Source organism: Ursus americanus, chromosome 3 (genome assembly GCF_024610735.1).
Source record: "Ursus americanus isolate L20-20 chromosome 3, mUrsAme1.1.p, whole genome shotgun sequence".
NCBI lineage: Eukaryota > Metazoa > Chordata > Mammalia > Carnivora > Ursidae > Ursus > Ursus americanus.
The window spans coordinates 82054524-82082512 of record NC_142129.1 but is presented as its reverse complement, the minus strand read 5'-3'; the positions used below and the strand labels follow the sequence as shown (position 1 = coordinate 82082512).

Here is a 27989-nt window from a genome sequence, read left to right as displayed (position 1 = left end):
ATTTTGATGATCAGATTGGCCTAAATTGGCCAGTGGAGCCCCTTTAGGCAGTTTGTCATTTTTGCTATGTCTCTTTCATTCTTTGATCACTTTCTTACTTTCTAGGGCAACACAAGTTTTAGGTTCAGCTTGTCCTTCCTCTGCCTCAGCCTTGGAGTTAGCCATTTCTTCGAGAAGGGTGGTATCTAGAAAGCAGGATCTGAGTGCTAGAAGTGCTTATTGCTGTTGTGGTTTTACTACCCCCCAGACCTCCTCGATGGGTAGAGCGAGAAAGGTGTCTGTGTGTGTGTCTGTGTTTATCCCTCTACATTTATATTTATCTCTATATTTATATGTATTATAAGCCATGAATTTTCAATGATAGCTCCAGTTCAAATACAGTACCTCAAAACTCATTTGATCTTGTCTTTATATCTTCCTTCTCTATCACTGAAAAACCTGGTTCCCATTGTCCTCAATACACTTATTTATTCAGTTAATCTCTAGATGTAGCCCCTTCCCAACCCCACTGGGCTGGGCCTGACACCTTGCGTAAACTTGTCTTTGAATGGGGCGCCATTCTTGGCTGTGGCTGGGCTGCCTGTGCTGTGCCACGGCCACAGTTCCTGTGCAAGAGCTGTTACTACCAGCCACTGGCAAGCTGCCTCAGTTTCTATTTTGAGCTACTTTGTAAACTCTGAGGGTGGTACGTATATTTCGTGTTTTCTATGTCCTTTCAGCTTGGTTTGCAACTTACCTGCATTTAGTTCATGAGAAACATCAGCAAGCTACTGACTTACTGTTCCTGTCTCCTGAGAGTGTTCTGTGTACTTTGAGGAGAGAGCGGGGAAAGAAACAACCCAGAGGAGACTGGAAGTGGGCAGAGATAAGAGAGGAAGGGAGATAGCCGAAAGGTGTGTGCAACGGGTACTACTAGGGCTTAACAGTCTGGACCCTGTCCTTGTAAGGAAGGAGCACAGTCCCCTTGGAAAAATCCCTGAAGCAGCCCTTATTACTGATTCAAAGCCCTTTCCACTAGGCCCTTATCTTTTTGCCCTCGAGGGTTCCAAGTTTCCAGCCACTTTTCCTACTCAGACTATCAGCCTCTAGGCAATGTTTTCAATTGTTTAGTGATCTTTCTAAGGGTGTCCCTAGGCCCTTGAGGACCAGCATTTCTGTCTTTCTTCCAAGTACATTTTTCCTGTTGCCTATCCTGTCTGATTAATGGTTCTACCAACTCTGCAGTCTTCTTTCATATCATTCACCTCCTTTGGTTCTACCAACTCTGCAGTCTTCTTTCACATCATTCACCTCCTTTCCCCCTGTTTTCCCAGCCCAGTGTAATTTCCAGGAAACTTCATAGTGGATACCTTTCCAGCACATGCCTTTCTCTGTCTTTGGAATTTCTCACATTTTTGGGATATCAGAAAGTTTACTTCCCTCGGTCTTTTTCTACACCTACATATTGCACAGTGTTCAAAGGAGAGGTGATGGGGATAATTAATAGCTGGTGTTTTTATCACTTTCTTCCTGAGGCCGAGAAGGTCACAAGTTTTCTCGGCACCTTTTTTTTTCTGTTTTTGCCCTTCCTTCTCTCCACTTTAATCCATTTTCCTCCTACCTTCTGCCACTCTTAAGTGATCTTTGTTCTGTGGCTCTCTCCCTTGGTCTTGCCATGTCTCTCAGGGTCCTACAGAAAGAAAAGGGTCAGAAGATTGGGCTTCTGAGTCTTGCAACTCTGTTGGGATGTGTTCTGAATGACTAGAAAGCATCAGAACTCTGTGAAGCATGTGGGAAGTGGGCTCTGCCAACCCCCTTAGTAACCTTGCAGGAGAAGGTCAGAAAGCAGAGGGGCCTGTTTGTATAAAACAAAAGCTTTCTAGGCTTTGATGAGTATGTTAAGAAGAAATCCTATCAGGCAATTTCTGCAAGAGTGGGCAGTTGGAGGTAGTGTGGAGAATATAATTAGCCTCACAGTCAGAAGGTCTGTATTTCAGTGCTGGCTTTGCCTCTAACTGGATGTGTGACCTTACATAAGTTACTTAGACCTCTTTATATTTCTGATCCATTGTTTCCAAAATGAGCATTTAGAATAGCTGAATTCTAAGGTCCTATACAGTTCTAAAAGATTCCAGTAGGAATGAGTAACTGTAGTGTTAAAGATAATTCTTTTGTGCATTTTTGAAAGATTATTTATTTATATATTTGAGAGAGTGAGCATGCGAAAACACGAGTGGGGGGAGGGGCAGAGGGAGAGAGAAGCAAACTCCTCCCTAAGCAGGAAGCCCTGACGGCTGCATCCCAAGATGCTGAAATCATGACCCGAGCTGAAGTCAGACGCTTAACCAACCCAGAGCCACTCAGGTTGCCCCTCTTTTGTCCATTTTTAAAAACTTTTGTTTTTTTTACCTGTATGAAGGCGATATAGTGATTTTTTTTTCTTTAAAATGGATACTCTACAGAAAATTCAAGGGGGTTTATTTAAGTAAAATTTAATGCAGTTGTTTTTTAATAAATTTCATGGTAAATTTCATCTGCATGGAGCACATTTTAATTTTGTGTGGGACTTACACTATATTTCTACTAACCATTTCTTTCACCCACTGTAGTCTCTGAAGAAGACTCCTCGAGCTTTGGCCTATTAATCAGAATATCTTGTTCATTACTTTCCATGTTGTATTTTGTGTATTGAAAAAATGAAATTCCTATAAATGAAGAACCTCAGTTGTAGCCTTTAGGTAATTAATGGCTACATGATAGTAATATTTTTTTCTGGAGCATTTCAGTGGGTGAAAGAAATTATTTATTTTTTTGGTTTTCTTCATTTCTATTTCTTCCATTATTTAGAAACTTGTATTAAAACGTTTTCCTTTTCTTCATAAAATGTTTATGTTACAGTAGGTCCTATGGCTCCTTTGTACACTAAAATGAATTTATCAGAGATATTTATGTATATATACTAATAGTATTTGGGTAAATGGAGGTGTTAAAACCAGGTTAAACTACTAACTGCAAATTAATAATTATAGAAACAGTTTTTTAAATAAAACTTTAAAATACATTATTAACCATAATAAAATTGGCAAAATTTTGATCATAGATTTTGTACAAAGACCAAGTGATTTGAACCAAGAGTCGTTTGATAAGTTAGGGCATGTCTCTTAGAATTGCTGTTTGTGGGGCGCCTGGGTGGCACAGCGGTTAAGCGTCTGCCTTCGGCTCAGGGCGTGATCCCGGCGTTACGGGATCGAGCCCCACATCAGGCTCCTCTGCTATGAGCCTGCTTCTTCCTCTCCCACTCCCCCTGCTTGTGTTCCCTCTCTCGCTGGCTGTCTCTATCTCTGTCAAATAAATAAATAAAATCTTAAAAAAAAAAAAAAAAAAGAATTGCTGTTTGTAAGACCTCAAAACCTATCAAGTAAGCTGAATGAGGACATTGATTTACAACTATTGATTTATTTTATATGATAGGTATTGTATTTCTAAGTTACTTATTATAAAAATAAGGTAGCCATTAAAATTCTAAAAAATAACTCCCAGATTTAATTATTAACAGATCATAATTTCCATCAGTAACCCATCCAAAAGAAGCTAAGTCCACATAATGTGCTTCTGCAATATTTTCCTTTTAGATCAAAGAAAGCGAAGAATTCAATAGATAAATCAACAGAGACTGACAATGGCTATGTATCCCTTGAAGGGAAAAAGACTGTTAAAAGCAGTGAAGAGGGAATCCAAAGCCATGAACCTCAGTGTGAAACTGTTCGACCAGAAGAGGCAGCCTGGCACCCAGGAACACTGAGGAACATTCCTAGCAAAGTAAGCGTGGTTTTTAAAATAGTTTGCGTGATTTTACATCAGCTAATGTAAAGTGACTTACACATCTGAATCACCTTTGAACTCTGTATTTTCTCCAGAATTTATTCTGTGAGCTGTTAGAAATCACACTGATAAAGGTGAAAATCAAAGTTAAATGAATAAACTTGATTGCCAATGTAACCTGTCACCTTCTGAATTGATTGATTGGCTCCAATTTTTCCAAAATGTTAAGCACTTTATAATTTATAGTTGATGTTTGTTAAAACTTGTCTTCTCTTTCCTCATTTCTGTGTGTGTGTATGCGAATTTGTTTAAATGGAACATCTAAATTATTTTAGAAACTGAACTAGGAATCTGGCTTTCCATTCATGTTCCCCATAAGAATATATTACCTTGTTTTTTCCTACTTTCATTACCTTTGGTGTCAGCACATTTTTTTTGTTTTTAATTTGAAAAAAAATTCTTATTGAGGACATATTTATTAAGGACAACAATTATTTGCTTACTTTTCTAAAATAATAAAGAAATCCTATGTTTATTGTAACAAAGCCTAATGTAATATCATCTCTTTGTTTCGCTGAATTTTTTTGGTTAAATAACTTTTTCTTTAAAAAACTTACAGTAAAAAATATGGCCAAAGTGAAAGATGTTGCTTCTGTTACATATAGAAATGTGAGCATGAACATTTGTGTTGATTCTTCAATTTTGAGTGAAGTAGTGTCAACTACTTGACAATACATGTGTTTTTAGTACCACTAGCTATACAGTCAGTAGCATGGGGCTGCAGTGAAATAGAATCCCTTATTCTGATTTTAGATTTTTGAAGCATTTAGCTCTCTGATAATGTGAGCCTCACATCACTATCATTAGTCAGCAGATAAGTTTCCAGTCATATAGCTTTCAAACACATTCTCAGCTATTTATTACCTACTAAAGTTATATGAGAGGAACATGAAAATATCAATAAAACTTAAGCTCTGGGGTCTCTCAATTTCAGAATTTCCCAAATCTGGATGTCTCTTATAAATTGGTACGTGCATAATGTTGTCTGTCTAATATGAGCACACATACAACTACTATTCACTTCCTCCCGCCTCATGTCATTATTAAATCAGTAATGGTCTTATAATTGATGGCATTTGGGGTTTGTGCAAATAGTATAATTAGTTCATCTCCGTTTTCTCAGCTTTTTAAAAATGGTCTCTGTTCTACTTTTATCCTATTTTACGTTCTTAATTTTCTAAGCTGTTTCAAATCCTTTTGTGAACAGAAATGTTATAGGACAATATTTGACAAATGGCTGTTGAATTATTCTTAAAGTTGAAATAACAGTATAAGCAATAATTTAAGACATTTTTAAAGAAGATCACATGATACTAATCAATCACTTTGAGGTTTTTGAAGATATTTGAAGGTGTATGTGCATGTACATGTAATTTAAAATTTTGCAGTTTTAAAGCACAAATTCGATCGTAAATTACCAGTAATTTTCTCTGTGTACTCCCAACTTAGGATACTCAAAGGACAATAACAAATGTCTCTGATGAAGTCTCCAGTGAGGAGGGTCCTGAGACAGGATACCCATTACGCCGTCACACGGATAGGACTTCTGAGAGCATTCTTCGGAACAGAAAGTCACACCATTATAAGAAACATTACCCTAATGAGGTATATACTTCATCCTTACGTAAATGTATACGTACCTATTTTATGTTATTAATTTACAGCTTCTTTCAACAATTGAATATAATTATTGAAGTAAATATTTCCCATCAGTATCAATTATCATGTTATATTGTCTGGGTATATAGAGTAACAGTTTCAGATTTATGTACTGCACACATGATAGAGAGCTACTCATTTGTGCTCATTTAGTGAATTATCTCTGAAGACTCATACATTCAATTTGTTGTTTACTTTTAAAGACAACCATCCTAGAGAGACACTTCGTGAACTCCTGTGTTAGTCTTTTCCACAAGTTGAAAGGCTTCATAGCTTTTGGATCATAGCAGAGTTATCATTCTAAGTGACTTTCTTCATGTTACTATCACTAATTATTCAGTTGCCCATTCTGTAAAATTCAGTTCTTTTTTTCTTCTTTGATTCTTTATTAATATTTTTCTCTAAACCCCTTTCCAACTACATCACATCTCTTGAAGTTATCGCATCTCTTGAAACTATTTAAGTAGAAAAAGAATTTCATTCAATTGTATTTTTAGTATTCTAAGGACAGAACATTTCATTATCTCACTTGAAGGCAAATGTCATTTATGGCACTTTTTTGATAAACATTGCCTTCTCCTCTTTTTAGACTGTATTAGAATTTTTTTCTTGATGGTTTAGGGCTATACTTGTGAAAAATCAAGTATTACACTGTGCTGGAGTGTGAATACCTTGATTGTTTCAAGCTTAGAAGAGTTACTTATTCTTCATACAATCTTCTCTGTGGTTTTATCTCTATTTAATCTTAGTGGTGACTTTGGCTGTTTCTTCTCTAAGGGGCTGCCATTAGACACAGACAAATGCCAGTGTGTCTGCTCATCGACTTCACCCACATCATCTGATATACTGTCCCCTGTTCCTTGTGAAATTCAGTTGTGTGAATTTCTCAGTCTTACACTAAGTACAGTCAGAAGTCAGTTGGTACTGGAAGGGATTCAGGACCTTCTATAGAAGGAGGTCTTCACTCTCCAATAGATAAATTATATGGCTTTAGAGTTAACTTTTCTTATCCGATAATCTTTGCTCTTCTTGGTTTGCAGCTATATTTTGAACTCTTGGGATTCTTGAAAGGCAGAACAATATTCTGTTGATCTTAACTTTTAAATAAATACGTTGCCTAAAATCTTCTGGGTTTCAAGCTAAGTAATGCTGATAATTAGCTAGTAGACATTGATTGTTTTGAATCTTTTTTTTAATGATGTTAAAGATTACCTAAAAATAAAACCTGGTCTTCAAATTCTTTATCTGCAAAATAGAGAGCTTTAGACTAGAAATTATTTTAAAAGCTGCATTTCAGTTCAAGAAAATTTTGACTCTCAAATCAAGCTAACCTCACAGGGTATTTTAGAAAAGCAAAACAAAAACTCCTTTGAAGAAGTAAAATTGAGACAGGATACAGTAGTGTTGTAGTGTTGTTTGACATCTTTATGTATATATTATTCTGTTCTCTTCAAATTACTGGTGATGTTTTTTCTTTAAGGGTGAGACACAAAGAAAGCATTTTGGAAAGCGCTTTGTGCCTGGGTAGAACTTGTGGTCTTCTTATAAAATGACTGGTTAGTGACACAGCCATTTGTTATAAGCCTCTCTATGTCAATATCTATAGATATACTTTTTAGAGGTTTTTAGTTTTTCAGGGAGAATCATCCAGTCTTCTGGTGGTGTGGGAGTAGTAGATATTATACTAGGCTGCCATGGTGTTTGGCATCAAGGGGATTGGGGATGAGGTGTGGTGATCTTGTCATTTAGTGTGTAGACTTTCACTTAACCCCCTTCCTTCCACCCCTCAACTCTCCCACCCCTCCCCCAGTTTCTTGCCTTTTTCTACTATCTGCTCTGTGTATCTGGTTGTCGTCTTCTAGTCTCCTTTTGGGAAGATGGTGGAGTTACTTGATTATCTGGAATAGGAGGTGTCCTTTGGAATTGATAACTTCCTTTAAGCATTTGCCCTGTTTCCTACTCTCTCCTGCTTTGTTTAACTCTATAAGTATCTTCCAGTTTTTATTCCCTATTGAAAATTAGCTTTTCATCTAATGAAGGTAGCATTTCATCTTATGAAGGATAATGAAGAAACCATGGGCTTGGACTCAGAACATTTAAGTGACTTTGGAAAAATTGTTTAACTTCTCTGAGTCTCAGTTTCTGCATCTGTACAGTGGAGAGAGGAGACTAGCTTCCTCATATTGTTAGTATTTATTTATTTAAAGATTTCATTTATTTATTTGACAGAGAGAGAGACAGGCAGCGAGAGAGGGAACACAAGCAGGGGGAGTGCAAGAGGGAGAAGCAGGCTCCCAGCAGAGGAGCCTGATGCGGGGCTCGATCCCAGAACGCCAGGATCACGCCCTGAGCCAAAGGCAGACGCTCAATGACTGAGCCACCCAGACGCTCCAGATTGTTAGTATTTAATAAGATTATGCACAATTGCCTGGCACAAAGCGTTTATGTTACAAATTCTCATTCCCTTCAAATAAATAATTTTTCTCCCTTTAATTTGATTATACGCTCAGTTTTAGCTATTTGTCTAAAGATTTAAAATAAGCAGACCGAACCAAATTAAATGAGCTGTTAACTCAGCTATATTCTTTAATTCAAAAATTTCCAATTTTTAGCCTTTTTTCAGCAATTTTTAGTGAAATTCAAAGTGGCCACTAATCACCTAAATGTTTCAGGTAAAATTCTGTTTGACATGTAAGTGGTTATAGGTCATAATTTTTTAGAATTTACATTTGTGACATGGCCCACTTATTAATCAGTCTTTGGCAAAATACTTTTATAAGGAATTAAAGATATTTTCTTATCCCTGAAATCACCCATTAGTTTCAGTTAAGTAATCATCAGGTCTTTAATCTTGTTACTCATTTCTGTATATGATTAGCAAATCTGCATCAGAAATTAGTCATAGATAATAATCTAGCTTTATCAAAAATTTTAAATTAATGATTACTGGTTACTAAATACTTTCTGTGTCTTACTGTCTAATGAAAACAGTTGTGATAAAAACTGTGTATGCTTCAAGGATTCTGGTTGACATTAGTGAATCAAACATTTTCGAAGTGCTTTTTATAAAACAAAGGACACTGATTCTTACCTTTTTTCTTTCTGAAATTTTTTTTCTTTTTATTTCTCTATTCCTGCTCAACTCTGTCAAAACATTTTTACTTCTTCAAACGAATAATTCTCTTCCCACAAATAAACCCCTCATCAACACACTAAATATATATTCATGGTGCCCCATTCTAATATCAGTAAATTAATTATCAATCACCTGTCTCATTCATTCAAGATATTTTGATACGTATAGTAAGGGTGGGAAAAAAAAATTGGCTTCTATTTTCCGTTGACTCACAGTGTATTTGAGAGTTATGACTTACTTGAGAATATTAAATTCATGAACATTTAATAACACAGACAATATTATAGATGCTGAATAGCAATGTAAAATTTATTGTCATGGAAATAAATAATAATACCTCGCTTTAGGGACAAAGGGATCACTCTAAATAAAAGCCTTCAAAACTAACATGTGTGGGGCCCCTGCATTGTACCTGGTCTGTATTAAAAGCGACAGTGCTCATTTAATTTTCAGGGTCTCTTTAAGATAGCTTTATTCCCCATTGCCAGAAGACTAAGCTAAGGGTTGGAAACAAGGTAAGCCAGCTAGAAAGGGATAGAAATGGTGTTTTCCTGACACTTGGTTGAGTAGGCTGGAGAGGAGAGTAGGATACAGGGTAGACACATCATCAGAGGCTAGAGGGACAAAGAACAAGCTGTATTTAGGGGCAAGGGCATAGCCAGCGTCACTGGAGGGGAGGGTTGTGTAGGGATGCGTGGAGAACAAAGTCCAAACAGCACATTTGAAGACAAGCTTGCTGGTGAAGGAATTTGAACTTTATCTAGGAGAGCGGTGGAAGTCACAGAAGGACTTAGATCAGAGGAGTGAAAATAAAGCTCACTTAAGGAAGATGAATCTGGAAAGTAGGGATAGGAGTCAATTAGGAGGCCTTTTATAGCAAACAAGGTGTGGGTGATAAAGTCTGAACTCTGATGATATCATGAGAAGAAGAAAGGAATATAGTCTAAAACATTTTAAAGGTAAAATGGACAATCTTAGTGACAGGATAACTAAAAACAAATCTGAAAATTTCAGCGTACTTGGCTGTAAGGATGGCTATTACCATTCTTTACTCAGTAAAAGTTATTTTGAATTATTAAATCAAACTTTTACTCAAAGGTTGTACAGTAACAACTCCTAGGAGAAAAGTAAATTGATTAGAAATTATTTAACTTGTGCCTTTTAGTTTTTCACTTTTATACCATAGATTGTCTCAAAAACATGAGTTGGCAGTTATCTTCCTGGTATAGATTATTTATTAATTTTACATCAATCTATTGAACGTCTATTTAAAAAGCAAAAGCAGTAGATACATGAGATCTCCTCTTGCTAAAAAAAGACTAGAGTAAGAAAATAACTCCATTAAACACATCAGTTAAAGTTGGTTAATATTCAGTGATAATATAATATCAATACATATACTGATAAAATAATATCCATATGAACTTAGGCTAGTCTCTGCTTGCCTGAATTTTGAACTTTGTGTATAAAAATTTAGGCAGGAACAGGTACAACCTTTGCATGCAAAATAACACTGGAGCCGAGATGTGAAATCAAATAAATTTTGATATGAGGAAATTTTGTTACTTCTTAAATACTAACATTTTTAATGTTTTGCTCTGTTTCACTGTCATTTGACAGTGTATTTGTTGTTGTAGCAAAAAGTAGCAACGTATGGTTCTGATAGAATCCTTTGACTTGGAAAGGGTTCATAAATTGTATTAATGTCAAAGAATATCTTGATTTCAGGATGCCCCTAAATCGGGTACTAGTTGCAGCTCTCGCTGTTCAAGTTCCAGACAGGATTCTGAGAGTACAAGGCCAGAATCTGAAACAGAAGATGTATTATGGGAAGACTTGTTACACTGTGCAGAATGCCGGTCATCTTGTACCAGTGAGACAGATATGGAAAATCCTCAAATTAATCCAAGTGTGAAAAAAGAATATAGAGACGACCCTTTTCATCAGGTTGGTTTTCAGCATTGGATTATTTGGGGCTCTCAGTCCAGCTTTTTTGGATATGTGTACAAATTTTATAGAGGTGAAAAAAAAAAAGCCTTACATTCCATTAAAGTAATATTCTTGTGATTTTTTTTCTTTTTATGTGAGCTGTGGTCTGGCTTCATTGGAACATAGAATTTCAGTATTTATATTATGGTTGTGTCTGTCACCTTGCAAATATTTGTATGTTCCTGAGAAGTTGTTGGTAAATGGAGTTTTATAAGTCAAATTGTGTTTTAGATGCATTAGTCCTTTTCTCATTCAGCATACTTCATGGTCATATCAACGCCTGTGGCCTGAACTCCACCTGTAAGATTATAATTCACACATCTATATCTCATGAATATCAGATTTGTATCTCCTGAGAGCTTTAGCAATGCTATCCAACAGAAATCTAATGAGAGTCACATATGTCATTTTAAGTTTTCTGTTAGTCCCATTTAAAATGTTTAAAAAGTTATTTTTAATATATTTTATTTAACCCCATATATTCAAAATATTATCACTTCAACATATATCCAGTGTAAAAAATACTAATGCAATATTTTACTTTTTTTATACTACATCTTCAAAATCTGTTGTGAACCCTTACAGCGCATCTCATTTGGACTAGCCAGTTTTCAGGTGCTCAGTAGCAATGTGTGAGTAGGGTGCCATATTGGACAGCACACGTCTATGCCATAGCTTTTTTTGAATGTCCCAGCAGTATCTCAAATTTATCCAAACACCCCATCTTCCCTCATAAATCTGTTTTTCTTAAGGCTCTCAAAATCTTAGTGAATGAGGTCTCCATCCATCTACTCACCAGTCCGGAAACCCATGGTCATTTAAAACCCTCAATCTTCCTCTTCTTTCTCTTCTGTAATTTCTCATCAAATCCTAATAATAAAACCAACAACTAAGCTCTTAGAAAATTAAAGGTAGAAGGGAACTTACTTAATCTGCTAAAGGGTAGCTACCAAAAGAACCTCCTAAAAACCTATCGTATTTACTAATGAAATTTTAGGAGTATTTCTATTAAATGCAGAAACATGTCAGAGAAACCCATTATCACTGCTTTTGCTATCAAAATCCTAGCATTTGTGTTTGTCTGCTTGAACTTAGACTGATTTAAAATCCACATTAAAGAGCAAAATGTTGAGCATGACTAAAACAGTTTTGGAGAACAACAGGAGACTTTCCCTACTGGATATAAAAATTTACTTTAAAACTACAGTAATTGATAAAGGTAGAATGGTATAGTTGTATGCTGTGGACTGAATGTTTGTGCCCACCCCCTCCCATCCATCAGTTCATATGGTGAAACCTAATGCCCAAGGTGATGGTATTTGGAGATGGGGCCTTTGGAGGGTGATGAGGTCATAAGGGTGGAGCGCCCATGAGTAGGTTTAGAGCCCTAGGAAAGAGACCCCAGAGAGCTCCCTTGCCCCTTCCACCATGTGAGGCTACAGCAAAAAGAGGATAGTCTGTGAACCAGGAGGTGGGATCTCATCAGACACCAAATCTGCCAGCACCTAGATCTTAGACTTCCCAGCCTCCAGAACTGTGAGAAATAGACATCTGTTGTTTCTAAGCCACCCAGTCCATAGTATTTTGTACAGCAGCCCAAGCAGACCAAGGCAGGATATAAACAAATAGATGAGTGGGACAGAATAGAAATCCCTGAAGTAGTATGTGTTTCTGTGGGTCCCTAATATATGACATAATGGCATTACGACCAGTGGAAAAGGATGGATTCTTCAGTATGTAGTTGTAGGTCAAATGATTACACAAAAATATGTTCCAGATAGTTCCTAAATGTGAGGAAGCAAACTTTAAAATACTTACAAGAAAATATAGGAGAAAAATCTTAGTTACTCTTGATAAGAGAATAATATTTTGTTTTATTTTATTTTATTTCATTTTATTTTATTTTATTTTTTAGAGAGAGGGCGAGTGGCAGGTGGAGGGGCAGAGGGAGAGAGAGAAAGAGAATCCCAAGAACCTCAGCATGGATCCCGACGTAAGGCTGGATCTCACGACCCTGAGATCATGACCTGAGCCAAAACCAAGAGTCGGATGCTTAACTGACTGAGCCACCCAGGCACCCTAAGAGAGTAATTTTTTAAAGAAGATATGAAAACACAGCAAACATCAAAAATGAAGGGATTGATAAATTTGAATATCCTAAAATTTAAAATTTGGGGTATAAATTAAGCCGTAAACATTGTTAAAATATGGGGAAATAGAATTGAGGGAATTTTCTGGTCTGTACCCTCCAAGGTGTGAGATATCTAAGCATATGTGTACATAGGGGAAAACCAGGAGGGAAGGATTGAAGAGATACTAGAGAAGTAGTTGTTGAATGAGATTTCTTAAGATTCTGGAAGGGAAGCATAAGTAGGAAGTTTTGCCTTCGATAGGAAGGAGAACACATCTGCTGAGATACAGGAGGAGGAGGAAGTGCACAGAGAAAGTAAGATGATGAGGATGTGGAGGCCAGGAGGTCTATTAACAATAAGTAAGATGATGGGATTGGGGGTTTGTAGATGGTGGTGAAGGCTCAAAGTTATCATTTGTGGGAAATGGAGAGTATATGTTTGCACGTATTCAGGTCAATGAACACAGTAAGAGTCACACTGCCATATTGCTGAGGGTCCAGCTGGAATCTGAAACCATGAATTTGTGGTTGCCCAATCCACACAATTGTGTGATATTCTCTGGAATACAGTTGTGGTAATCAGTAATAGCAAACATTTAAAAAGCGTTCACTATCTTCAGGCACTGTGCATAGTAATCTTGATGCATTATGCCATGTAATTCTCACAACCTATGACAATGCAATGTATTTTGTATATATTTATTTTGTAGATGAGAAGAATTGAGGCTTGGAATTAAATAATGCACCCAAAGTTACACAGTATAGGTGCTCAATAAATAGTTGCTATTCAAGGGACAGGATAGGACAAGAAGTAATGGATATGGTAAGTGTCTAAACGTGTCAGATTGAGAAGGAAGTGAAACCAAGAAGGGACTGATAGATGGAAGGATAGGTGTGTTCAGAAGTGTTTTAGAATTTGGTTTGAGACATCCCGTAAGAGGAGTTGTGGTTGAAGACTCAGTTCAGAAGTTGAGCAGTTCGGTGTTTTGACAAGGTCCAGGCTGTGGCCATGGGAGTAGCTGCAGGTCCCTGGATTGTAAGAAGTGAAGAAAACAATGAACAATCCATGAGAATAGGGTGTTGGATGAGTCATCTGGATATTCATCTACGTCGCTGAGCGTAATAACTGGAATTAAAGTTTAGGAAAATGCCTGAGAGCTATTTTCCTGGTGATACCCTAAATAGGCGTAGAAGCAGGGACCATGTGTTCTTTTGCTCATTGTTGAATCACACAGTGCTTGGTACATAGTAGGTGTTTAAACAAATGTTGAGTGAATGAATGAAAGGAAATACATTTTTTTTAATGCATGCTATACAGAATAAATTGGTCCTAAATCTATCACACCACTCTGCTCCTTTTTTGATAAGATTTTTAATGTTCTCGTCTGCATATTAATTATAGTATGATGGGCTTACATTGGTTTTGCTTTTGGATTAAAGACTTGATTTTACACACATTTATTTTTCTCAGGCTTCTAAAAAATAAGCTCAATATTTTCAGTTTTAATAGTAGCCGTGTAGGGGCGCCTGGGTGGCGCAGCGGTTAAGCGTCTGCCTTCGGCTCAGGGCGTGATCCCGGCGCTCTGGGATCGAGCCCCACATCAGGCTCCTCCGCTGGGAGCCTGCTTCTTCCTCTCCCACTCCCCCTGCTTGTGTTCCCTCTCTCGCTGGCTGTCTCTATCTCTGTCGAATAAATAAATAAAATCTTTAAAAAAAAAAATAGCAGCTGTGTAATGGAAATTAGCTCCCTTTAATGAAAAGCTACCCGTTTTTTTTTTTTTTTCTTATTTGACTAAGGTCTGTATTAGGTTGGAGGACCATTTCCTGCCCACCATAAAGACTGAAAAAGTCTCTCCTTAGGAAGAAACAATGAACATTTGAATCCATGTGTTCTAGTCAGGATGTTACCAAATTTGTAGTTTTGTGTTGTTTTATTTTCTTGGGCAATAGTAACTGAAATATTTCTACAGCAGAAAATTTCTCTCCTCTGGTCATGGCTGCATATATAATAAAGTTATGAGACCATATTCAAGTGAAATTCATTTCTCGGTAGGTAAAGCCAGATTTTAATGGATACAGCTCCCACAGGTAGAAACTCCAGTAAAGCAGTTGTCACCATTTAAGTGTTAAAGTTTTCAGGCAATTTTGAATGAACACAGAGCAAAGCAGTTAAGATTTTGAATGAGGATAAAGAACAATCATTAAAAAGAGTTCCAAATTTTGGTTTGAAAACATACTAAGAAGAACCTATGTGATAAAATTATAAAATAGAATTATTTGCTCTGATGTTTTCCTTTAGCCTTTTTGAAAAAGTGTTTCATTTAATACTGTTCTTCATACACTGTAGGCAGTCCATGTTTCAACAAGACTGTTGTTTCAGAATATATTTCACACACACAGATACAGGGTTGGGTTTTTGGGGTTTTTTTCAATTAACTCTTTTTAAATTCACCAGTTTCTAGTTGCTCTCTTCTGCCTTCTGGCTTTCTAAAAATAGGAAGATGATATCAAATGCTAGTTAGAGGAACTGCAAAAGTAGCTGGGCGCAGAATGAATACTTTTGGAAGGAGGGTGAAGGACTTGAATTCCTATTTCTGTGTCTAGATGGACCTTCTTGATATGCCTTGCTTCATGTAATTGGGAAGCCTTTAATTCACTGCTAACAGACTGAGAGTTTAAAAAGATTAGAAGCCTGTAAATCAGTTATTGAAAACTTGCCTCTTAGACTTTACACTCTGCATTCAGCTTCTCCCACTTGTTTCTGGCTTTGTAGTTACATTCCATTTCATGATTAACTAGATTTCCATGGAAAGTTTGATACGTGTTTTGGTACAAACAACTTCTATCCTAGCTAGAATATTTTGTGGAATATTTGTGGAATTACGTGGATTGTTAATAACTAGTATATTACAGTGTTTAAGGCTCTCCAGTAGTGACATATATGCTATAATGGTTAATGTATATTAAAATAATATATCTTTGGTAAAAAGATAAGTTTTTAGAGGAAACTTCTTCATAGTCAAATAAACTAAATGTACAAAAGCTTTGCCAATAAAATGGCTACTGGCATTACATAAAGAAAATTAATATATAGTTCAGAATGACGATAAGTTCCCATATCTGTTTTCTTACATATTATTAAAGTATTATTTTATATCTTTAATCAAAACGAATCAATGCAATTTTATTCTCCCTACAGGAAAATATTATATTCCTTAAGTTTTCAAAAAACATATCTTTACCATATTTTATTTTATTTTATTTATTTTTTTAATATTTATTTTGTTATATTAGTCACCATACAGTACATCCCCAGTTCTTAATGCAGTGTTCCATGATTCATTACTTGCATTTATCATCCAGTCTTTACCATATTTTAATCACATTTTTATTCTTCAGAGGATAAATATAACTATAGTAGATTCTTCTGTTCGTTGTTAGAAGTTATTTTAATGAAATGCGTTATATAAATAAGTTAGCAATACTGTAATGTAAATTAATCCCATTTGGGTTTTAATCTTTTAGTATTCACTTATCAATATCTGATAATGTAAAGATTAGTGTTGTATTAATTTTATTGCTATCTTTAATCCCCAACTATCCTATTTTGAAGTTTTATTTTTTTAAAGGTTTTATTTTTAAGTAATCTCTGCACCCAAATGTGGGGCTCGAACTCACAACCCCGAGATCAAGAGTTACACACTCCACCGACTGAGCCAGCCAAGAGCCCTGCAGTTTTTTTTTTTATATTATAAATCTAAAACAAACAAAACACCCAAACTTAAGCATCTGGTCCTTTGTATTAAGGCTTTCAATTTTTCTTTTCTTTTTCTATTCTTGAAACGTTGAGAGATGCTTTATTCTTGTGAGAGTACTTCTAGTTCCATGTGCTTCCGTTTGCAGTATTTACTCTAACGAAAAAAAAAAACTTAAATTGATCCTTTGAGGAATTGCTAGATTAAAATATCAGAAAAGTAATGAATCAAATACTGAGGCTGAGGGTGTGAGGGAGAGTCTCTTTGAGGATGAGATTGTATCACCGTTTAGTCTTTCAAAGAGGTTAAATCATACCTGTCATGTGCTTTTGTATTGAATGACCATAAGCTAGAGAGTCCGTAATATGAACAAATTGATATCCATTTGTCTTGGAACATTAGTATATTTGTAGCTATGTAGACAGATTGACAACTGAGTGCTTTTGCTGACACATTTTAGAGGATTTTTGAGCAATAGCTTGCCTAATACCTGTTATAGGAAGTTCTTAACTTACACATTTTTTATAATTGTATAATTTCATATGCCATCTGTTCAGTGTATATGCTAATTAACATTAAGATAGAATTTTAGTGTCACTGATATTGGGTGTGTGTAGATACACATATACCCATGTTCAGCTATATATATATGTTCTATTTATAAAATATGGTAAGTATATTCACCAGTTTGTTTTTTAGTGTAGTTTATATATATACACACACATGTTGTATTTATGAAATGTGATAAATGTATTCATCTATTTCTGCTTATTTTTTGTAGAGTCATTTGCCCTGGCTCCATAGTTCCCACCCAGGATTAGAAAAAATCAGTGCTATCGTATGGGAAGGCAATGACTGTAAGAAAGCAGACATGTCTGTGCTTGAAATCAGCGGAATGATAATGAACAGAGTGAGTTTCTAAATTCTGTTCTTTTAGTTCAAGAGTAAGACAGTGATTATTAATATATTAAGTAATTACTACGAGGTTATATTTACAACTTAACTCATTTCTTCAACCTGGAAAAGACAGTTATTTGTATTTGGCGCTGTGATTTAAATGGTGATTTATCACCAAACCACTGTCGTCTTTTGGTGTTTTCATTCTTCTGACCAAGAGTAGATGGTACAATCTCAAATTTTCTTCTTTTATGTTATTCTTTCTTTTGCTTTTCATGGATCAAACTGAGGAGCTGCCAGATACACAAGTGTTGATGAAGGCTTACTTTCTCCTGTATCATCCCTCCTGCATATTAGTACCCAAAAATTCAAAATAGGGTATTTGTCTTGATGCTTGCTCACTTAAATATATAGAAGTAATGCAGCTAGGGTGTAAAAATGCTAATGGTAGTTTGAGGAGATAGAGTACAAATACTGTGAGTTTTAATTTCCATTTCTATTAAATTGTGTCTTTTATCAGATAATCACGGTTTTTAAATTTTATCTGATTCCTCTGGACAGCTAGACATGATTTAACTTGGAATTCTGAATTTCTTGTCTGTGGTGTGTTGTGTGAGAACTATGGTGCAGGCTTTATGGAGGACAGAAGTTAGAGTAACTGCTCTAGAAATTGATCCCCTTCCTATTACTTAGGCAGAAGGAGTGTCTGGAGATGTGTATCTAGTTGGTTCTCCATACCTGAACTGCCTGTGAACTAGCGGGTCATTGACAGATGTATAATAGGTATATATGTGCATATATGTATAGTGTACAATATGATGATAAAAAGCTTGCTGGTATTTAAGATCCCTCATAGTCCTACCAGTCTTATATTTCCCGTTATTTAATTTCCAGTTTCCTTTTCTATAATTCTCCTTTTCCCCCCTTTCTTACTTAGTTTTTCCCCCTCTAACATACTCTCTCTTCTAAAATGGTTTTAGAGTTTAAGGAGATAATCCATTTGTATTTTGAGCTCTTTGAAGAAGACACAAATTGCAAATTTATCAAATAAGTAGCATTCTTGATTTTTCTTTTTATGAACTGAGCTTAAGTTGATATGAGATCTCCTCCTTTTTAATATTAAAGTATATATGAATATTTCTAACTTTCGAAATAATTAGATACTTAGAATTTTTTTTCTGGATCTAGGTAAGACCAAGATAGTTCATCCTTTTGCATCTATTTAGTGAATTAGAAATCTGATAATGAACTATTTTTAAAAACTGAAGACATAATGACTTACAGTTTCCCGGTAAAATGGTTTCCAAACTTTGAGTAAATTTAAATTTCATTATTCATGTATTAAAACTCATATAGTCTAACAAAATGTTTCATATTGCTATAAATAAAATAATGCTTAATAGGAATTCATTTTACTGTTGATAAAATTTGTGTACTTTTTTTTTTTTTTTTTTTTCCTCTCTCCCTTTCTTTAAAGGTGAACAGCCATATACCAGGAATAGGATACCAGATTTTTGGAAACGCAATCTCTCTAATCCTGGGTTTAACTCCATTTGTTTTCCGACTCTCCCAAGCTACAGACTTGGAACAACTCACAGCACATTCTGCTTCAGAACTTTATGTGATTGCATTTGGTTCAAATGAAGATGTCATAGTTCTTTCTATGGTTATAATAAGTTTTGTGGTTCGTGTGTCTCTTGTGTGGATTTTCTTTTTTTTGCTCTGTGTAGCAGAAAGAACTTATAAACAGGTGGGTATAATATAGAATTCTGAATAGAGAATATCTTATCCTTTTCATAATATTTAAAGAATTCCTGAAGTATTTTAGTATTTCATTAAATCATTTTGACCTGCTAATTATTTTCCTGTTTTGTTTTTGTAGTACTTAAAACATATTTTGTCAATTTTTGCTTTTCTGTGGTAATCTACTTGAAAATTAATCCTTATCCTAATCTTTTTTAGCGATTACTTTTTGCAAAACTCTTTGGACACTTAACATCGGCAAGGAGGGCTCGAAAATCTGAGGTTCCTCATTTCCGGTTGAAGAAAGTACAGAATATAAAAATGTGGCTCTCTCTCCGATCCTATCTTAAGGTAGAATGACAATGATAAAAGTACTCTTAACATGCTAACTCCCTCTGAGAGTGTCAGTCTTTTTGTCAATATGGATGTACAGTCACTTGTGTACTAACGAGGTGCTGTGTGGCCATACTTAGTGTTCTTTTCAATCCAGCTGCAGAAATCCAGAATCAGGGTTTAACTAGTTCTTTAGAGTAAAATAGCTGAGATTTAAAAGGCTTAAATACATTTTAGGTAGGTTATTCAAGATCCGATTATCCTAAATACGTATTTTTTAAATTTTTTTTTTTAAGATTTTATTTATTTATTCGACAGAGAGACAGCCAGCGAGAGAGGGAACACAAGCAGGGGGAGTGGGAGAGGAAGAAGCAGGCTCCTAGCGGAGGAGCCTGATGTGGGGCTCGATCCCAGAATGCTGGGATCACGCCCTGAGCCGAAGGCAGACGCTTAACCGCTGTGCCACCCAGGCGCCCCTTTAAATTTATTTTTTAATCGAGGCATAGTTGACAAACAATGTTAACTAGTTTCGGGTGTACAACATAGTGATTCACCTTCTCTCTCTGTTATGCTATTCTTACCACCAAGTGTAACTACCATCAGCACCATACAGCACTATTAGAATACCATTGACTATATTCCCTAACCTCTGCCATTTATTCCTGTGACTTATTCATTCCATGACTGGAAGCTGTACCTCCCACTCCCCTTCACCCATTTTGCCCGTTCTCTCACCCCCCATCCCTCTGGCAACCATCAGTTGGTTCTTTGTATTTATAGGTATGATTCTGCTTTTTGTTTGCTTATCCATATGTTTTGTTTTTTAGGTTTGACATTTATCTTTTTTTCATAAATCTCACCAACTTCTACTCATTAAAAAGCTTAAAGATTTTGTTTCTACCTAGAATGGTTATCAGAAACCAGCAGAGGGAGCCCACTGCTTAAAAAAAGAATTAAAAAAAACTAATCAGTGAGTAGCCTCACTGAAGTGGCCTCTTACTATTTAAAAATATTAGCTTGCAATTCTAAGCCATTCTTTTCATGCTGTTCTTTTCCTTTAATCTTTTTAAATAACCTTCCTAATTATGGAAGTAAGATATAAAAACTCAGGAGGGAAGTGGGAAACATCTAAATTAGGTTTAGGAAAGCACTTCTTCTGAGGATTATTTCTTTGCTGCATTAAGACACAATGATTTTCATTATTCATGGAGTAATCAGGTCTTAAATAAAGTTGGCCCGAAGACCAGAAACCCTCTGATATACCTAGATCTTTATTTTTTCAAAGTAACAATGAAAGAAGTAAAAAAAGTTTGCACTATTTGTCTACCCTTCTATTTTAAAAATTCATTATTCTGTTCATTGATTTAGCGTGTTAGTTTCCATTGGGAAATGCTAAAGATTAGCCTGGTTATTTTTGCACACTGTGACTTTTCTGTTTTATGGAGGAATGAATATGATCTTTGTTATGTAGCTTAGTAAGAAGCCACCTGTAATTCCTCCTCATTATCAACCCTAAGTAGGTGTTGCATTCTTTTGTACCTTGTTTGTTTTATTCAATAAGCATTTATTTAATGTTAACCATGTAATATCCACTACTGATGACATAAAAGTCCTTACCTTTAGGAGCTTACATTTCAGTGAGGGAAACATGTTGCCCTAGACCTAGGAATTATCCTTGGTATTTACTTCCCTTTCCCATTTCCGACATCCAGCTTATTACCATTTCGTGCCCTTTCTACTTCCAAAATGTTTCTTGGGTCCATTTACTTCTGTGTTTCCGTATCCACCACCCTAATTGAAACCGTCCATCTGCTTTGGGCCACTGTAGTTGCCTGTTTAACTGGCCTCCCGACATTCAGGTTCCCCTCCTTCCAATACATTCCTCAGTCTGCCACGAGCGATCTTTTCAAAATGTGGATTTCATCATATAATTCTTAAAACTTTTTAGAGGTTCTCCACTGTTCTTAGGCTGAAGAATAAAATCTGAACAGGGCCTAGAATGCCCTCCGTGACCTAGCTTTTGAGGTAGCCTCTCTTGTTTCATTTTGAAACACTTTCCTTTCTCCATTCCAGCCACACTAGACTGCTTCAGTTCTGTGAATGCAATATTATTTTTCCTGTTTTGTGCTCTAGCACTTGCCCTTCCTTCTGCCAGGAACACCGCCATGTGCCATCATGCCCTCACATCTTATTTTGGCATAAATATCACTTTATTAGGGAGATCTTCCCAGGACATCTTCCCAACTTGTAATTGAGAGGAGTGTGAACCAGGGTAGATCTCCCTAAGGAAGTGATATTTACACCAAATTCCCTACCAGTTTTCTCAAAGCATCCTTTACCTTTCCTTTAATGGCACTCATTACAGCTGATCACATAGATCTGTGGCTGTAAGCTTGATGTTGGCTCCCTGCTGGTTCCCGTGAAGTTAGGGACCATGTCTGTTTTGTTCTCTGCTGTATTTCCAGTACCTAACACAGGGCCTCATTCTGAGCAGGTGCTCAAGAAACATTTGTTGAATAAATGATTAGTGTTTGACAAAATATTTGGAATGAAATGAAATGAAAAATGTGGAAGTTATGCCAAGAATTCTGTGCTATGTATTCACCATCTTCACTGTATTGCAAATCCTCAGGAAATAGTAACACTTTGTAATTAAAATTCATCTGACAAATTAGGTATATTTTCAACATTGTAAGCTATGATCAACCTGCAGGGATGGATCAACACTGTAATTGAAAGCATGGAATTAGCTGCTAATTAGTAAGTATATTTAAAAGTGTTTTCCCTTTTTTTCCCCAGCGTCGAGGTCCTCAGCGATCAGTTGATGTAATAGTTTCATCTGCTTTCTTGTTGACTATATCAGTTGTGTTTATCTGTTGTGCCCAGGTGAGTTGACTTGTTCCAATGTGTAAAAATTAGATAATCACATCTATATTATTTAGCTCCAGAAGGCTTTCTAATAATAAACAACCAAAGTAATAATACTTATAAACCTAGTTATACAAGTTTTAAAATTGACTTTTTGCAGTTCATTTTTTTTTTAGTAGAATGAATGTCTTATCTGTGTCATGAACAGTGGCTAGCATAGTCTCAGATCTGTTGATTGAATACATAGTAATTAGTTTTTATCCACCATTCGCTTGGTTATCTTTATTTCCCAAACAAACTTATGAGTGACTAGAATTATGAGATTGTTTCAGACTGTTTTTCATGAATCTCTGCTTTGTTCACATTTGGTATTAATTCTTTCATTTTATATCTGGATCGTCACTCTGACTTGACTGCCTCAGGCTCTGAAAAAGAACTCTCATTGTCCAAGATTAGTCAAGAAGCACAAAAATATCTCAGGATATTCTAGGTTATAAAATTAAACTTCCATTTCAATATGACCTATTAGATTACCTGAAAATTCTTATGCTTTAAAACACTATATAATGCTGGGGGGAGAAAAAGAAAAACCCAGCTTTTTAATATACATATGTAAGCTTTTTTATACACATATTACATACATATCTGAGTTTATAAGACAGTAAGGGACCAAAAATGGAGATAAAATTAAAAAACAGAGCAATTAAGTATATGTGTTAATGCAATGGCAGCCCTCAGATAAAATGATGTACATTGTCAGTCTTAGTATCCTAGAGACTTAAGATTTTATGTCCACAGAGGACAGAAGATGAGGCCTCAGCCTGAGTACCTCCTTATACATGCTACCCCTTACAGGACTACATTCTCCATGAAAAGGTAGAATAAGAAAAACAGCCTGCTCACCAGCACAGGAGGACAGGAAGAAAGCTCATCTGACTCTGCCTGGACTGACAAGAATGGGGAGGATAAGTCTCTCCTCTAAGAATATACGACTGTAGTCGTCCCTTATTATAGGTTCAGGGTTTAAAGTGTACATTATAGATCTTGTCCCATAACCTCCATGTCAAGAAGTTAATATGAAAAGTATTCCTAGGTTCCTGGATACCTGGATACTTGGCAGAAGCAAAACCAAGATTGTTCTTAGGCGGATGTGACTTCAACCTAGGTCTCCTAGGATTTCCACAGATGAAGCCCCTTCAGATTTCAAAACACTGTGAAGAGACAGTCCATCAAGAGTGACTTAGCAGACCAACAAACAGCAGGATTAGATCTCTAGCTACCTCAGATGATAGACTGATCAGAGAGGAACTATGAGATAAAGACATAGATAACACTATGGAAAAACAGATTTGGAAAAGAACTGACAGTACTTCAGAGAAATGAAAAATACAGTTATTGACATTTAAAACACAATAAACGATAAATAGCAGATTGAAGACTGCTAAAAATAGTGAATAGAAGCTGGAAGAAGTTACCCAGATTATAGGACAGAGATAAAGAGATGGAAATGTGAAAAGGAGATGAGACAGATAGGAGGAATTCCAGATGGAAAGGAGAAGGAGAGCAATATTTGGAGAGATAATGGCTAAGAGTTTTTCTGTATTGATGAAAGACATTAATTTCAGATTTCGGAAGCACAACAAGAATGAGAAGGAGCAATAAAAGTAAATCCACACTTAGGCACATTGTGGAGAAACTGCAGAACACCAAAAACAAAGAGAAAAATCATAAAAGCAACCAAGAGGAAGAGACTGATTTCTGTACTCACAATTCCTTATTGCAGCTCAGCATTTTCTTCCGGAGTACATGCTATAGTAGTTCTGACTCTTAGGAACATAAAACCTTTCTACGCCTATCAACAAAGACACATGGAACATAATAACTGAAAGGTTTCGAATGTAGGATAGAAAAAGCTACTGCAGCCAAATACTAGCCAAAAGAAAGCTGGTGAGTTCACATTAATGTTAGATGCAATAGGCTTAGTCTAAATATAAGGGATAAAGGGAACCTTGACAAAAATTAAAAGAATAATTCATCAGGAAGATCTCATAATTCCCACCTTGCATGCATGTAATCATACAACTTCAAATATATGTATAGACAGCCAAAATCAATAGCACTAAGGTGAGAAATTGTGAGAAAAAACCTCATTGGGAGGTCTCAACACATTTCTTTCAGTAACTGATTAAATAGACAAAAAAAATATAATGAAGATATGTATGTAAACGACAGTTAAAATTTTGTTCTAAAATCAGAGAATACATATTCTTCTCAGGCACAAAGACAGTTTATAAACTTTCCCATGTACTTGTACACAAAGTAATTCTCAGCTCAGACCATACAGGCCACTTGATCTAACTAATGCAGTTACAGTAGGAAACAATGACAGCAGCAAGAAAACTCATGCATTTGGAAATTTTAAAACTATAACAAATGTTTAAAAAGAAAAAAGCACAGTATATTTAACCATAAGCTACTGGCACAGTTGAGAAGTTTTTTTTTTTTTTTTTTAAATGCTTCGTTCAACAATTTTGTACAAATGCATAATTTATTAAAACTGACTCAAAACGTAATTGAAAATCTGAGGAGACCTGTAACTATAGAACGGTATTGATTCAGTAGTTTAAAAATTTGCCACCAACAAAAATCCTTTAGACCCATGTGGTTTTACAGTTGAATTTTGCCAATTATTCAAATAGCTAATTCTATTTTTTAAATTTATTTATATGAGAGAGAGAGAGCACAAGCAGGGGGAGGGACAAAGGGAAAGGGAGAAGCATACTCCCTCTGAGCAGGGAGCCCAGTGTGGGACTTGATCCCATGACCCTGAGATCATGACCTGAGCCGAAGGCAGATGCTTAACTGACTGAGCCACCTGTGTGCCCCTAAACAGCTAATTCTAATCCTACACAAAACACCTAGAGAACAGGAAAAAAAGGGAATATTCCCCAACTCATTTTAGGTGACTAATATCTTGATACCAGTTGATCGGAGACATAGTATGAAAATGGAAAACTATGAACTAATTTTCCTTGTTAACTTCAATGCAAAATACTAGCGAGATAAAGCCAACAACTTAATAACAATAAGTATGCCATGACTAGTATAGTGTATCCCTTGAATGCAAAGATTTTCAACTTGGAAAATCCCTGAATTTGGTTTGAGCTCCTTTAGTTGATTTAAAGGAGAAAACATCTGATCATCTCAACAGATGCAGAAAACAAATCGGTGAATTTCAGTGGAGATTCATAATACTCAAAGGTACTGTTCTTAATCTGATAAAGTATATCTTTCAAAAATTAGAGCAAACATTGTTTATATGATATTTATTACCTTCGGGGTATTTACTTTAGGAATAAAACTGTTACCCTCTCTACCACTTCTGGTCATGAGTTTTGATTATATTACATGTTTTGTGTATTTGAAATATTCCGTAATAAATGTGGAATGTTTTTAAAATGCCCTACTACATTCATGATCCACTTGTATGAAATAAATTATTATTTCCTTTTAAAAAGAAATTGTTTGAATCACATTGCTGCTTCCTGTTGCCTTTTTTCATACACTTCTAGTTGCTTCATGTGCATGAGATCTTCCTTGATTGTCACTACAATTGGGAGCTGGTAATCTGGTGCATCTCGTTAACACTTTTTCTCCTAAGATTTGTTACTCTTGGATCAGAAACAAGTAAAAAATATAGCAATACCTCAATATTACTTACTGAACAGGTGAGAATGCATGTTTATTCTGTCATAAGTTAATGTCTATAATCTACATATTAAACAAATTTTTTTCATTTACTTCAGGTTTTTTAGGAACCTGTTGTTAGTTTGCATTTGTGTTGCAAAGCAAAACTTGAAATTTGATAGAACACAAGCCTCATCTCCAGTGTTCCTGCCTTGATGCAGATTTCAAACCTAATCTCCTGTTTTTCTGTTTCACTTTTATTTGACAAGAAGGAAGTGCTATGAATAGACATGATGAATTTTAAACCATTAGTGGAATATATTTGCTTTGCAGTGTAGCAGAGCCATATTTGAATAAGTATCAATTTTTATTCAATAGGAGGAGTAAAACATAATAATTTTGATGGTTAACTTTATTTTGTATGAATTTGTTTAATATTTTCCTTACCATTTCATAGGAATTATTACAAGAAACTTACAGCCAATGAAAACTTCTTTAGTATTTTTGTCAGGGATAATTTGATTTTAAAAAAATAAGTAACCCTGTCACAGGAGCTCAACTAAAGGGAAACGGGAGAGGAACAAACAAACCGTTTAATTGATTTACTTTACCCTAGTTCTTCCTTACTCTTTAGGTTGCTTTGGCTCTGGGACTAAAGTGTTTCACCTGTTATTAAATAATGACATCCAGTTTGCCTTTCTTGTGTCAGCTTGCATTATATTTGAAAAGTTTAAATAAGTCCTTATTTTCTTATTATAAAATAACATGTTTATTGTGGGAAATTTGGACTATACAGTAAAGTATGAAGGAGAATATTAATGTCATCTGTAATCTCAATAACCAGACCACCATTAATATTTCAGTGACTATCAGTTACTTTTAAAAATGAGTATTTGTTGTAATTTTAAGTATTTTTAACTATTTATTCCTTTTTTATAAAAAGATAAACCTCTACTTGAAAATGGAGAAGAAACCTAACAAAAAAGAGGAACTGACACTAGTGAATAATGTTTTAAAGCTGGCTACTAAACTGCTAAAGGTAAAAATAAAACTGAAAATGGATATAATGTAGAATATGCTGTTCTGATATTATATCTGAGTCTTCTGTTTGCAGATCCTACCTTGTGTTTGGTTTTTATGATTATCCACAATGTTTCCAAATTATATTTGAACACATTTATGCCATGTACATTTTACTTACTGTAAAATTAAAGTAATCCAAATCATTTTAAACTTTTATAACTTTTTTTTTTAAGATTTTATTTATTTATTTGACAGAGAGAGACAGCCAGTGAGAGAGGGAACACAAGCAGGGGGAGTGGGAGAGGAAGAAGCAGGCTCATAGTGGAGGAGCCCGATGTGGGGCTCGATCCCAGAGCACCGGGATCACGCCCTGAGCCAAAGGCAGACGCTTAACGACTGCACCACCCAGGCGCCCCCTAAGAGTTGTTTTTTAAGTGTTTAAAGAATGGTACAAAATTAGTTGTGTCTCAGTGTTACAATTATTTCTTCAGTCCATTAAAAAGTCTTAATGGGATATAGTGCCTCACAATATACATTAGGTATCGACAAGGCTCTGAAGAGGTGGGTGGGCTTGTCTGGTGCACATGTGGGCAGTATACTAAAGTACAAAGCACAACACTGTGGTCCTTTTTGATCACACACAGTCATACACAGTCTTCTACTCAGAAACCGGGGACTTAATATCGATTGTTCCCTCTCTCTTTCCCTCTTCACTGCCAAGAAATTCTGAGGCCCATTGATTCAACCTCTCAAATAGCTTCCAGAACATCCCGCTTCCCTGTCAGTACTGCCCTAAGTCAGACCCTCATTCTCTCCCTTGAGCTCTGGTCCATTGAATCCTCAAGGCCTTCCTGCTTCTAGTCTGCCAGCTCTCCAGCCCGTCCTCTACGTGGCTTCCCCTCTGCTG

At 35.8% G+C, this 27989-nt stretch overlaps 1 protein-coding gene across 1 annotated transcript in view; it reads left to right on the top strand.

Annotated features, from left to right (window-relative positions):
- The window catches only part of PHTF2 (putative homeodomain transcription factor 2), a 114472-nt gene that overhangs the window by 82198 nt on the left and 4285 nt on the right, over positions 1-27989 (top strand). The window contains exons 8-16 of the mRNA XM_045793394.2: positions 3612-3798; positions 5311-5466; positions 10385-10603; positions 17313-17441; positions 18906-19178; positions 19391-19522; positions 22304-22390; positions 25945-26100; positions 27003-27098. Coding sequence (XP_045649350.2) covers positions 3612-3798; positions 5311-5466; positions 10385-10603; positions 17313-17441; positions 18906-19178; positions 19391-19522; positions 22304-22390; positions 25945-26100; positions 27003-27098 — 1435 coding nt within the window. The remainder of the gene's footprint in view (positions 1-3611; positions 3799-5310; positions 5467-10384; positions 10604-17312; positions 17442-18905; positions 19179-19390; positions 19523-22303; positions 22391-25944; positions 26101-27002; positions 27099-27989) is intronic.